This window comes from Excalfactoria chinensis, chromosome 6 (genome assembly GCF_039878825.1).
Source record: "Excalfactoria chinensis isolate bCotChi1 chromosome 6, bCotChi1.hap2, whole genome shotgun sequence".
In the NCBI taxonomy this organism is placed as follows: Eukaryota; Metazoa; Chordata; class Aves; order Galliformes; family Phasianidae; genus Excalfactoria; species Excalfactoria chinensis.
The window spans coordinates 14,425,308-14,439,505 of NC_092830.1; the positions used below are offsets into that span (position 1 = coordinate 14,425,308).

Genomic DNA, 14,198 nt, shown 5'->3' on the forward strand with positions numbered 1-14,198 from the left:
ACCGCTTCCGCACCCACGTGCTGTTCGCTGCTCAGCACAGCCTCACACACAAAAAAAGAGAGGAAAAAAACAAGAGAGCTGATGCTAAAAATATAAAGTAGAGAAGAAGTCGCTACAAATAACTGCTGCATGCAAGTTGATCTCCATTTGGTGTTCGGAATCTCCTGTTTTTCCCTGCTGAGAAAAGGCCATGAAAACACCTAATAAATGGCAAGGATGCTCAGCCCCTTGACTTGCAGTGGATCCACGGAAGCACGAGGTGGGCACAGGGAAAGTCACTGCTGACCAGAAGCACCGCCAGGATCTCAGTAGGCTTTCTGCCATGAAAAACTGTTCCACCACACGGCTGACACTGCTGGCCACGGTGTTGCAGCTGCTGTGGTGGTGGGCGCCCATCGCTCCTCAGTTCACCCACTGGAAACAAGATGAGTAAGAAAAGCCTACTGCTGCCATAGCAGTCTTGTACCTAAATCATTCTTGGCTAAACTCGAGCCTGGATGGTTGAATCCCAATGGAAAAACTGCCAACACAAAAACACAGCGTGGAGGAAACAGCAGCGGGCAGAGATGTGCGCCTGGAGGGTTTGCTTGGGTTTGCCTCTCCCCACAGCCAGCATCAGAGTGGAGATTTTGGTGCTGGGTGGGAGACTGGGGGGCCGGAGCACTGGGCTTTTCCGCAGATGTCTCACTTCAGTCAATCAGGAAACGGTGACGCAGGTTATGGGTTGGGTTTGAGGTTTAGGAAACCTTGTCTAAAAGTCGGTTTCCTTGCCCCGCTGTATTTCTAAAGCGAGAGGCCGTGGTGGAGGCTGGCAGGGAGCGGAGGAACGCCAGCCAACATGCAGCTCCCGGTCAGATGTAGCAGGAGGATTTTCCTGGCTGTTTGTGTAATCCTCTTTGTGGGATGCACAGCACAAGGTAACGCCGAGCGGTTGTTCTCTCTGCAGTTCTCTTTCTGTGCTAGGCAGTGTGGGCTCAGGAGGCAGCCTCCAAGTTGAAGGGAGGACATTGCAAATCGACCTTCTGGGAGGAATGAGGTCTGCTTAGGAAGCCTGCTTTGCTAGAGTTCTGTTTTCTGGAGGGGGAGTGGGAAGATAAGATGCCTTTTGCAAGTGCATTATTTCTGTGTCTCTCACCCGGCCCGTATGAGAAGAAGACCTTATCAAGTAAGCCCCTGTGTGTACACACACATCCCAAATGTATATGCCAATGTATAGATTTATCCAGCCCTTTCTTACGGTCTGGTTATGTCCTGCTATTCCGTTATACAGTTACAGATTAAGCCTGTTGCAGTCCCCATGTCACAACTACTCTGGTCTACAGTCTACTTTGGAGGGTGGAGGAAAGGAAATTGGGTGTAAGCATGAGGAAACTGTACGGTTTATTTGGTACAGAAAGCATTGCAACACGCAGCACTAAAACAACGAAAAGGAAATGTTGATTCATGACGACAAGTGCCCTGCGGAGTCACTTCTTGCAAGAGAGAGGCACTTAGCAAGCATACCTAGGATAACTCTACCAAGCCAAGGCTATGACAGCGAGAGGCTTCTATTAGGCACCTACTGCTGTTTGTACCCCGAGGATGGCCTTTGAGATGTTGTTTGTAGCCTCAGTTCTGGGTAGTGCTTATGTATGAAGTACTCAGTCCCGCTTGTTTCTTCTGTCATTATTATGAAAACAACCCAACAGGTGCTAAGAGAGGTAAATAAAAAGGGGAATATGCCGCGAAAGCGGCAGGAAATCCTTTCTGAGAGATATTTTTTCTCTGGCAGAAGAGTGTAGGTGGATGCTGAAAGTCTCCTGGCACATTATGGCAATATATAGGGCAATAGAGAGCCATAATTACAGGCAGATATTCCCAAGAAAACGAGAAAAATTAGACAAATCGCCAGAAGGAGGACAACGTGCCGGGGGGGTTGAGAGCGAGTTAATTAAATGAGACCGAAAGGAAGGACCGTAGCTTCGGTCCTTTGTGTAGTACGGAAGGCTCGTCTGTCAGCGCCGAGCGGAGGCAGCGCGCTCGGGGAGCTCCGCTCAGCTGCCGGCTGCTCCCACCAGGTGCCCCCGCGCAGAGGGCGCAGTACAAGCGGGTGCGGTGCCGGCCCGACGCCTGGTCCCCCAACTGCGTGGAGGAGATGGGGCCTTGGTTCCAGCTGCCCGACGGCGCGGCCAACAGGATCCTGCCGCCCCTGGCCAACCCTGCCCTGTAAGTGAGGGGGGTCCTCGGGCGGGCTCGGGGACGGGGAACGCCAGTGAGAGGGAAGCGGGGTTTGTGACGGTCCGGTGTTTCAGGATGAAGAGGTACCAGGAGCTGGGCGACGCCTTCCCGCTCTCCGAGGAGCAGTCGGGCTCGGGCTGGGACGCGCTGCTGGAGCCGGGCTCTGGCGCTGAGGCCGTTCCCGCCGCACGCCGCGCGGAGCTGCCGGCGGGGCTGGAGCGGCGGCTGCAGGAGGAGGCCTTGCTGCCGTAGCGCCTCGGCGCCGTGACGGACGGTCCTGGACACACCCCCGGCTCAATAAAACCGCTTCCTTACGACCCTCGTGGCTTTTGTGCGCTGCTGTCTTTATTCAAACCCAACGTCCCGTCCTTCCCTACGCACAACGCGCCCTGCGGGCCGCAAAGCGCCGCTCTCCACCCCGCACGCGGCCCGTCCCGTCCCCGCACTCCCCGCTCCCGCCCCTCCGCCGCGCACGCGCACGCGCCGCCGCCCCTCCGGCCACGGGGCGCTGAGAGGAGGGGGCGGTCACGTGCCGCGGGGGGTGGGCGTGGCGTGGCGGCCCGGAGTGTCACATGACAGGGGCGCGGGCCGGCTGCTGGTGGCGCGCGGCGGCGGAGGGCACCGACCATGGTGAGTGGGGGCGGGGCGGCGGCCGTTAGCCGACAACCATCGTCCTGCGCGGGGCCGCGGCCCGAGGGCGGCCGTCCGGCCCGGGTGGCGCCTCGCCGCCCACCTGTGGCTGCGCGTGAGGAGAGCCGTCCCGACGGCCATTCCCCGGCCTAAGGAGAGCGGTGCCCTGCCGCACGGCCGGCCCCGGGCTGCGCTCGGGCGGCGCGGGGCCTGCGGGCGGGGGCGGCGGGAAGTAACGGGCCGCAGCCGGCTCCGGCGTGCGGCTCCGCCGCGGGGTGCTCCTTCGCCTCCCCGTGGCGCGTTCCCGTTCTTAGCCGAGGTTTCGTGGCGAAACCGGCACGGCTGGCCTTCAGTGCGGCTGCGGCGTCGCGCGGTGCTCCCAGCCCTCGTGCGGCAGCATCCGCACCCCCTGCCTCCTGCACGAGGGCGAGAACGCGCTGCAGCGTTCGGCCCGCTTCTCTAAAGCCGCTTCTGTCTTTATTAAGCTGGAACGCATTAAGACGCGATGTAGGATCTCCAAGTAAAACGTCTCGTCTTGCGTAGCTTCCCGCAGCAGTATCTGCTGGCAACTGGAGGAGCTGGTGGCTGTTGGCTTCTTTGCTCCATATGTTCGCATCCTCCCGGCTGAGATCACAGCTAATTTCCGTGGGTGTAGCTGGAGAAGGCGAACGATGCGCTGGGCAGCCGTGTGCTACAGGGGTAGGGCTGGCTGGCTGCTCCAAGTCACGGTGCAGTGTCACAGGCTGGAAGGTGCTGTGTGACCACCCTGTGTAATGCTCACCCAGAGGTTACGTGCTTCCTCTTTTGGTCTGGGGGGATGGAAACACTGGCTAACCTGGAAAACAAGTACAAAACTGAAGAGAAGAGATACGACTGTGTCAAAAGAACTCGTGTGCCAGTTTAAAATAGTGTAAAAATCCGAAATCTTGTGGGTTTTCTGCCTCCCCCTTTTGCAGGAGCCAAACCCAGAACGATTCTAGTGTGCAGTCACTTAAAAACAAAACAAAAACCCCAAACAGCACAACAGTCAAACCCCAAAGCTTCCTTTCTTGTTTCAGCAGTGAACGCTCCCGTTTGTGCTTGGCAGGCACTCAGAGGTTCAGCCTTGGGTTTGACCACCCACCTGCTTGTCTGCTTTTGCTTTCTGAGTACGTGGAAGTGATGTACGTAGGTCTGTAAGTGAAGCCTTGCAGCTGTGTGGCTGGAACCAGGGCCACTTGCTTTCTGAGCAAATACAGAGCCGCTTTAGACGTGCGTGAGAGCGGCTGTTTTACTGCTCCAGATTGCACCATGTCTTGCAGCAAGTTGCTCAGCGTTCCTACTGCTGAGCAGTTGCATTTATGTTGTACGTTCTTGTAGATTATTTTGTTTTCAGTCCTACTTCAGGATCTCAGGTTTTGGATGTGTTCCTGCACAGCTGATGAAGCGAGAACGATGGTTTCGCATAATCCGTGTTCATACAGCTGGAGTGGATGCCCTTGTCTAGAATTGAGTGTAGCTTCTAAAAACAAACAGACAAAAAAGCCCAAACAAACAAGTGCTTAACAAATAGAACCATAACGTTGCACTGAATTAGCATAATACTGTCTGTTTCAGTTCATCGTAGCAGGTCAGTGCCTGGTTCCTAAGGAAGAAAATGTGGGGTTTAGTTTGGCCCTTACTGAGCTTCCATAGAGCAGCCATTGCTGCTTTGCAGTTTGTTGTGAGAAACGTTTGAGCAAGGTCAAAGAGTGAGACTTGATTGATAATAGTCAAAAGTTTGTGCCTAGGGAGTGCTGTTGTAAGGTGAGGACAAGCATTTCACGCTTGCAGTATATCAGTGTCTGGAGCAGGGTTATGGGTAAGCATGAAACACCTGCTGTATCTGATGGCGGAGTGGCATAGCTGAGGTAGATCATATGAAAAGCTGCTGTCTCCTGTACCTGTTGATGCTTGCTTGCATTCCTAAGAGAATGACATGGCACAGGAGGGGGCAGCAAATAAAAGCTCCTTATTCAACTTTTTCTAACCATGAGATTGCTTCCTGTGTTCTGTTAGATCCCCGCTTAGCTATTTGTTTTTGCCTTGCTTTGCTCTGTTACCCCTCCTACTTCTGGTCATCTGTTACTGTTGTTTATGCAGTGAGTTACAATGGCTATAAACCATGCTGAAAGCTACGTGCTGTTCCAAATCCCAAACGAGGCAGAATAAACTTATTAACGAGATTATTATTATTATTATTTTTGGAGTGTGGATTACTTTTTTGAAAATGAAATCTCTGATCTGACAGTAAATATGGTTCGGAAACTGACTCGATTGCAGTTACTTGCTAGTTGAAAACTGTCTTCCATCACTGCTAAATTTTGGGTCTCGAGTACAGAAATGGCTTTGTAAGTTCATGGGAGAGCAAGTGTTTTTCCCCCATGCGTGGGGCACAGCTGCAGGTAAATACCACCTTTAAAACGCAGCATCCACTGGGAAGTAACTTAAGAATTCTTTGTTGCAGAGTTTTCTTGGAGGCTTCTTCGGTCCCGTTTGTGAGATTGATGTTATTCTTAATGATGCAGAAACACGAAAAACGGCAGAAATGAAAACAGAAGATGGTAAAGTAGAAAAGCATTTTCTCTTCTATGATGGTGAATCTGTTTCAGGAAAGGTAAATTTTTGCTATTAATCACTTTATTGATTCTGATGGTAATGCATATAGGAAATGAAAAGAAAACACGTTCGCAAGAGCCGCCCTTTCAGATTAGGCAGTTATTTGAAGAGAAAACTCTACCTTCTTTTATCTAATCTTCTTTACCATACTTATTGAGGCAACTAGGAAATCGGAGCCTTTTCAATAGTTTGTTGTTTCTGGTAATCCTTTCCGGTCATCTTGACTTTGTGAATTAGCTGCTTGTGTGACCATGTGCAATCCTGAAAGCTATTCCAGACTCTACCTGCTCCCCTTTCTTCCCTTTAAACTTCAAAATCCACAACTCTGTATGTGTATGAGTAATTTTTTTGGCTGGTGCAGCCAACCTACTTTGCATACCCTGAAGCTAAGCCTTATGTTTCATGCCCTGAAGTGGTTTCTGGAAGTGCATTAGAGGAGCAGTGTGTTAAGTTCAGCTAACTGTTGAGTCAACGAGAGTTTTTCTTGGTGGGGGTGAGGATTGTCAGGTGAGAAATGAAACAGGGATTGCCAGAGGGATTCCTCATCTTTCACTATCACACCCAGGGAGTTCTTGCCATCATTCTTGTTTTGCTAGAGCCATTCTCATTCTCTGAATGTTTCAGTTAGGATTTGCTTTTCCTTCAGAAAGCCAAGGTATTGGTTTCTGAGACCGACTTCTAAATACCTACTTCAGTCTTGACTGACTTATTGTTAGTAGGCACCTTCCTGCTCTTATGTTGCCTTTCCATGTTAAGAGCTTGGTTCTCTACCTTAAAGGGATGTGAAACTCTCATAACACAGCCTTCAAACTCAGGAAACTGAAGGAACCAACTTTTGCATGTTTGCTGGCCTGATGACTGCTTTCTATGATCAGCAGCTCCTGAGAGGTGCCCGAGGGGCTCTGACAAATACAGGCACAGTGGGATCAGGAGACTTGGAAGAACAGTAGTTTATTGACTCTTCCCTTCTTTTCACCACAGTGATTAATCATTCACTTAGTTTGCTTTCTGCTCAGATATCAGTAATGTATTGGATTTTAAGATACAGGAATTTCTCTGGTATTTGCTGTCTAGCAAGGAATCTTTGCATATGCTTTATACTCATGGAAAGTAATATTATAGAACCTGTTTTTGTGAGGCTGGGGTCTGCTTATGAGAATCAAATTCAAACATCTTGGTAGCAGGTGTTGTCATTTGTTGCTTTTGCATTGAGTTCTCTCAACTGAATACTTCACTTTCTGCTTATGGGGCTTAAGTGCACTTGATTTGAAAGGCTTGAATCAGGCCTTTTTTGGATTTCCAAATATGGCTGTTGGAGGATGTTTTGAAGCTCTCTACCTTCAAAGTTGGCAAGGAGGTCACTGCAAGCTTACGTGAATGCAGCTGAAGCTCTGGCTTGGATACTGAATTGTGAGACACGAAGGTTTCAGGTCTACTGAAGTTCAGTCTTGTGGATGGTTAGATTTTTCTTAGAGGCTTTAGTAGGACATTTGATTTGATTCAAGCTCAGGGAAGGCCGTTGGGAAGATGATGCAGTTTTCACAGGCACGTAGTAATGATTTTTATTTTGTTGTGTTTTGCTTTTTTTGCTAAAAATCATATTTTAAGAGAAAATGTTAAACTTTTAACCCTCGCTTTATTAATTGTCTTTGTAGGTGAATGTCTCTAAGCAGCATGGCAAGAGATTGGAGCATCAAGGAATTAGAATTGAATTTGTAGGACAAATTGGTGAGTTTTGAAGCTATGAAGAGGATGTTAGGTGTGGTTTATGGAACTTTGCATATGTGGCTGCAGCAATTTGCAGCCATCTGTTGCAACCCTGTCAGGTCAGTGGCTGATAAGTACCAAAGGAAGATTATATTTTACCCTTTTTTAACACAAGTGATGCACTAATGTATGTGTTCTTCATCTGCAGTGGTATAGGATTTGCATTCTCTGAATTAGCGTAGTTAGATGTAGTGGTTCTTGAATTTTTTGCTTTTTTTCCTGGATCTTTTCCTTATGCTACAGTTGAGAAATTCTCAAGATGTTATGCGGAAGTGACCTTAGTTACTGGTCTTCTACTTTTCCATGTTTCTATGCAACCTTTCAAGTTTTAATACAGTAATACAAGAAACTTCCCCAGTAGTGTGACAATGATGCTCAGAGACCAGCTCCAGCTACATGTTACAAATACATTCTAAGCCCGCTCCTCTGTGTGCTTTTCTGACTGATACATTAAATAAAACCTTGTATCACTTCAACACCTTTCATTTCTGCCTGTATTAGAAAATGAGTGGTTACTAGTAACACGTGCTTCTATTGAATTGGCTGGAATGAACCATGAAGTGATTTACTCAATTGTTCTCTTCTGGACTGCTTCAATCTGTTTAAACAAAACAAAAACACCTGGAGAAAGAAAACAAACAAACCCCAAACCTCATTTCTGCTTCTTCTATGTTATTTTTAGTAGGTAATTGAGGAGAAGCTTGTTCTTTATATAAAGTGAATATTTTTTTAACAGTAAGGTTAATTTTTTTGTAACTTTTTATCTCAGTGGGAATTACATGATGTAGAACTAGGGATGAATAATAATTGCAGCAATGTTTTCATTTATCGTATGTATCGTTTTTGGTTTAAAAAACAAAACACTGAAAACTACCGTACTTTATCTTCTTCAACTATAGAGCTCTTCAATGACAAGAGCAATACACATGAGTTTGTCAACTTAGTGAAAGAACTTGCCTTACCTGGAGAGCTGACTCAGAGCAGAAGCTACGACTTTGAATTCATGCAGGTTGAGAAGCCATATGAATCTTACATTGGTGCCAATGTCAGACTGAGGTTTGTATCTGTTAGGACTTTTTTTCCCATTCTACCCTGCATAATTTAGCATCATCCATAATTTAGCAATAGCACCGTCCCTCTTCTCTCCAGTGCTGGATAATTCTGGCTAACTTTGTGATTTTCTCCCTAGGTATTTTCTAAAAGTGACAATAGTGAGACGACTGTCAGACATAGTGAAAGAATACGATCTGATTGTTCATCAGCTTGCTACGTACCCAGATGTAAACAACTCCATTAAAATGGAAGTAGGCATCGAAGACTGTCTTCATATAGAATTTGAATACAATAAATCAAAGTAAGTGTGACTTAAATTGAAATGTGCAAATAATTATCTTGGAAGAAAAAGGTAGAAAACAAAATACATAGGAAGAAGTTTTTCACTCAGAGGGTGGTGATGCACTGGAACAGGTTGCCGAAGGAGGTTGTGGGTACTCCATCCCTGGAGGCATTCGAGGCCAGGCTGGATGTGGCTCTGGACAGCTTAGTCTGGTGGTTGGCAACCCTGCACATAGCAGGGGGGTTGGAACTAAATGATTCTTGAGGTCTTTTTCAACCCAGGCCATTCTGTGGTTCTACTTGATGAGGAACCTGGCATCTGGAGACTTGAAATTTAAAGCAGCGCTTTCAGTGACTCTTGTATTGAGCTGTTCGCTTACTAATCACTGTGGCCTTTTTTGAGGAATCCTTATCTGTTTGGCCTTCAGCACTAATGGGAAGATCACTGCAGTTTTTTATTTTTTAAATAAAACTGAAGTACTTCCTTTACTGGTGCTGCAGTGGTGGAAAGGTGCTAATTAAACTAGTCTGGCTGAGGTGCTTAACTTAATGGGAAACTTATAACTGAGTAAGAGGTGGATAAGTGAACTGCCTACATATCTTTTGAAGAAGGTGCAAAAGGAATGCTCATTCTTTAATGAAAACCCCTGTTCATTTCTTTTAAAGGTACCACTTAAAGGATGTGATTGTTGGAAAAATTTATTTCCTCTTAGTGAGAATAAAAATTCAGCACATGGAGTTGCAGCTGATCAAAAAGGAGATCACTGGAATTGGTAAGAAAAACAAAATCTGAAAGAGATGACAACTTGTGTGCCGACTGGGCCTTGTGCGGACTTGGAGAATGAAGTCAGTAGCTGCAGCTTTGGCAGAACTGGTGCTCAGTGTGCTTGTTTCTCACTGCTGTTTGACTACCACTTGCATCTTGTGCAAATTGTACTTAACCCCAGAGCAGTGCCACAGACCTTGTGAGTGTTGGGCTAGCTGTATGGACTTGAACTACTGTAAACAGAGCTCCTGCAGAAACGTGGAAGAACTTAAGCAGTCTTGATTTGATAATGATCAAAGAAAAAAATGCATCTTGAAGACTGCTTTGTGTCTGCAGAGATAAGCTGGTGGCATGAAATCTACTGTAAAAATGTATCATTTTCCATTAGTCTAAATGAGATATGATGGAAAATTTTAAGAGGTTTTAAGGAGAAATAGTTTGATTATTGCAGATTGGGCTTGTACTCTGCTGGTACTAAGAAGGCCAGTAAGAGGTTGTGGCTTATGACTTCCTTCCCATGTGTCTGGGGCTGTAGTGAGTTGCTTGTGTGGAGAAGCTGCCTCTGTAGTAATAGAGGAATGGCAGGTAGTTGTGCTTTCTTTCTTTTGTCACTAATCTAGGTGGTGTTTCATCCATCTTAAGTGTTGGAGAGCAGTGGCTCTTGTGCTGACTGAAGGCCTTCAGTTGCTAGTGTTGGCCTCTGAATGGAAAAGTTTCACAAATCTTACCCTGCATACTTATCCCTTATTTAAAGCCTGTGTACTGAGGGCCTCCTTGAAGAGTCTGTAACCAGAGCTGCTGTGTCAGTACTGGGAGGAGATAGTAGGAAGCAGTTATTCTGTCTGGGAGATGGTTTTGCTTGCTTTAATTGTGCTTGACTTAAAAACGATGGCTAAATAAATAAATACATAAGATTCCAAAGCTGCAAAGTAGAAATTGCTGTGATAAAACTTTGTAGATAGATAGGTCTAAAATTGAAGCGTGTGTTCTCAGTGAAAATTTGTTTTTACCAGGACCCAGTACCACAACAGAGACTGAAACAATTGCCAAGTATGAAATAATGGATGGTGCACCAGTTAAAGGTAAGGACTTGTGATGCTATTTTGAAGAGTAAGCATTCTGAGTTAAAATTGTACTTTAAATGAAAATAAACAAGGAGGAAAGTGGCTTGCGGAAGGCTTTTCTTGGAGAAACTTCTTTCTTATTTAAAACTGACATTTTCCTTGACTTAAGGAATTTCACTGGGATCCTGGTAGTTCTTGTAGCACTTTGATTCAAGCTTGACTGTGTGTTGTAGGTCAGCTGTTGAAAATTCAAGACACAATTTCACAGAATCATGGAATAATTTAGGCTGGAAAAGATCTCTTAAGGTCATCAAGTGTTTTGGTTTCTGCCTTTGATTTCACACTTAGCTCCGTGTTTGGTGTGTGTATGTTTTATTATTATTATTTAAACCAAACTTCTATCTCTGAGCGCTTGCTGCTGACTTCAGGACTCAGACATCTGAGTGCTTGCAGACGTCTTAGGCAGAAGCAGTAGTATAAAGGTGCTTTGGTAGCAAAAGGTGGTGTAACTTAGGCCCTGTCTAAGCATGATGTTTAAATCTTAATCCAGACTCCCACTTACTACTATCTGTGGGAGCTGGTGCTCTGATTTAAGAAAAACCTTAAACTGTATGAAACCTAATGAGAGGTGCAAGTTGCTGATGAGAAGGCTGTTGCCTTAGATACTGTAAGTCTGTTCCCTTCTGTGAAAAGAAAAGGCGCAGTGCTTGGGATGTTGCTCTTATTTTGCATAGATTATAAAGCTGTTAATGTTATCTAGTTTTCAGGGACTAATTGAAACTTTCCTCTTTAAGGTGAATCGATCCCTATAAGACTATTCTTAGCAGGCTATGACCCAACTCCTACAATGAGAGATGTCAACAAGAAATTTTCAGTGAGGTACTTCTTAAATTTAGTGCTTGTGGATGAAGAAGACAGACGATACTTCAAACAGCAGGTATGGTCAAGGTGGATCTTGTTGCAGAATTCTGGAATGTTCTGCATGCTGCTTTGAATGTTCAACATATTAGAAGCCTACTGTGCTTCATGTATGGGGTAAATAATTCTGTGTTTGAATGTACTGAAAGATGTATAGAAAATCTTAGCTTGAAGAATAGTGAAGATGGCTGACAGCAAGGATAGAATGCTGTGCCATAAAATAACCATGTATTTGGAATATTAAGACTATATACTTTATGGTTAAAATGATTTACTGGTGCATTTGCTTGCTTGGTTTCTCTTAACTCTTGCAGATAATTTGTACTCCCAGCATTTTCTTGGGTTCAAAGCTACAAAACTGTAGTAAGGGCAGGACATATGACTGAAAACTGTGAGGACATACTAGGAAGGGAATAGCGAAAGGAGTCGCTGGCATGAAGCTATGTGAGCTATGACAGAACGTCTGTCAGAATCTTCCTTCCAAAAGATAGGCAAGGAGATATGACTATAGAAAATGGAAGGTCACTGGAGCACATGATTTCTATCATGGGCTTTGGAGTTTGAGAAAATGAGGAAAGAAAACTTTTTGGATATTTCTAATACCATCAGCGAGTGGCAGGATTGTTAAGGAAGAGGTGACTGCTTTGTATTGGTAAACGTGTGTTTGGGCTGCAACTAAATAGGTAAACTGGATTATTTGCTGCCCCTTTCTGGTAACAACAGAACAGTACAGTGCATATGGAACCCACTTTTCCAAAAGCCTTTGCCCATTCTGCCTAGGAATGTCTAATGGTGCTACTGGCTTAGTGGTAAATAGTTGTTTCACATGTGTTTGCTTCCTCACATAGGAAATAATTCTATGGAGAAAAGCGCCTGAGAAGCTGAGGAAACAACGAACAAACTTTCACCAGCGATTTGAATCTCCAGAATCACAAGCATCTGCTGAGCAGCCTGAAATGTGAACTGGTATACGGTGAAAAACTTTGCAATGCTTCAGCAGGTTAAAGATGGCAGCAGCCTGTGGGAAAAGAAGGCCAAAATTCCCATTACAACTGTCTTCCTTCATCTTACAGTGCTGCATTTACCATACTACTAAAACGTTCTTCAGTTAAACATTCAAGTATGTATATACCTTTAAAATAAAGTGCTTTCTCAAACACTGGAACTTTCTTAAGCTATTTTATACTGCACATTTACTTTTATTTGACAATGTTATATGCACTTGGATATGCATAAGCTTAAATCTAGTTATTTCCATGCATGGTAGGCTGGTGTATTTGATTTTGCTGGTCACAGTGTAGATAAAAGCACTTCCTTTTTCATGTTGGTTTATTGCATGTCTTTTTCCAATGTTGCTTATTTGCATTTGTTTTGATTTGAAATGGCAGTAAGACAAAAATAACTAAATCACACTAAAAATCAAGGTTTGTGGACTTGTCCTAAGATTTCTAATTACTATATTAGACAGGGTTTAACTGAAGCTGCATGTATATGCACTATAACTGGAGCCTTCAGACACCTTTTCAAGGTTTCTAAGAAGCTTTGAATTTCAGTAGCAAAGAATGTTATTAAACGTCTTTGCCCTCCCTCCCCCTAGTTCTCATTTTGCCCTTCCTCTCTTAAGCCTTTCACCTGAGTCACTTCTGACTTTGAGGGTTCATTGCCCAGTAACTAATGGCTTTGGAGATGTTCACATGGCTTCACCTTCAGGTGGAGAGTGGGTAAAGTATCAAAGTGATTCTAAACACTGGTAACATTGATTATTTTGCAAATACACAGTTGTGTGTCCTTGTGGCTTTTTGTTTCCACTTCCTTCACAATCTGTTTCCTCACTGTCCTGATAGGAGGGGCAAAATATCCTCAGAGGAGGTCCTCTTCCTCATCCATTTAGGCCTGTGAGGATGGTAAATGTGCTTTTTGTGCTCTTCTAGGAAGGTATTGTGAAGCCAGGCGAGCTTCAAAGTGTCTGGAAGCTTGTCTAGCACAGCAAATGGTTTGTCTTGATCATCTCATGCATTTAGTGTTTGAAGAAACAGTTTAAACAGGTTAGCCTTCATCTACTCCCAGTGAGCATGTAGTCCGCTTGCAGACGTGGGGCTTGGGCGCAACGCAAGGCCTGCTGTGTGGGAGGCTACTTGCGCTTGTAGTTCACTTGGCCTTTCAACCAAGGCTTCTTGACTTCAGTGCAAGTGTCATTGGTAACCTTACTTTATGAGTAAGCAAATAATTGAATTACATTTCTGTAAGAACTGTTTTATTACTGTGGCACTTTGATAAAACAGACAAAGACTCTGTACTATACGCTAGGATACTTCTCTTCACGTGGGTATCTTTGACAAGAGAGCAAACTTAACTCCCTCATGTAAGTGCCTGTTCAGAAATTTAAAGAATAAAGTAAAAAAACAAGAAGCCAAATATTTTCCTGGTCACTTGCATGTTGGAATCTGAAAATTACTCGGAGATATTTTGAAACTGATTGTATTTAACCAGCCTCAGATTGTGCAACTATGTATAATAAACGAGAAACGTACTGAGCTGCTATTTGACTTATTAAAATAGCTGTATTCTCACTAAGCATTGGCTTGTCTTTGTTCGTGGGGGGGGTTGCTTAACCTGCTCCCAGCTCTGCCTTTGCAGTAACTTGAGTTTAAATTCTGCACGTGTGGTTTTGTGGTTTTTTTGTTTGTTTTTTAGTCTGTCTCGGCAGGGACGGGGGAGTTCGGGCCCGCAGCCAAGCAGCGGCCCTGCGCGCCTCGAACCCGCCCCCTCCGTACACGCCTGCCGCCATGTTCGCCGCCATGTTGACAGCCGCCTTGGGCGGGCCGCGCATGCGCGGCGGAAGGCGGGCGCCGCGTTGTGACGCG

The 14,198-nt window shown here is 45.3% G+C and overlaps 2 protein-coding genes across 2 annotated transcripts; both read left to right on the forward strand.

Moving 5' to 3' along the window:
• The first annotated feature begins 792 nt into the window (after positions 1-792).
• SRGN (serglycin) lies at positions 793-2,576 on the forward strand. The gene is made up of 3 exons (XM_072339884.1): positions 793-917; positions 2,058-2,205; positions 2,292-2,576. Exons 1-3 carry the CDS (start codon positions 839-841, stop codon positions 2,467-2,469), a joined length of 405 nt encoding a protein of 134 aa, XP_072195985.1. The 5' UTR covers positions 793-838; the 3' UTR covers positions 2,470-2,576.
• Positions 2,577-2,729: 153 nt separating this feature from the next.
• VPS26A (VPS26 retromer complex component A) lies at positions 2,730-13,865 on the forward strand. Its single transcript, XM_072339883.1, has 9 exons — positions 2,730-2,847; positions 5,333-5,482; positions 7,140-7,212; positions 8,151-8,307; positions 8,441-8,605; positions 9,253-9,359; positions 10,366-10,434; positions 11,211-11,353; positions 12,183-13,865. Exons 1-9 carry the CDS (start codon positions 2,845-2,847, stop codon positions 12,294-12,296), a joined length of 981 nt encoding a protein of 326 aa, XP_072195984.1. The 5' UTR covers positions 2,730-2,844; the 3' UTR covers positions 12,297-13,865.
• Positions 13,866-14,198: the final 333 nt, after the last annotated feature.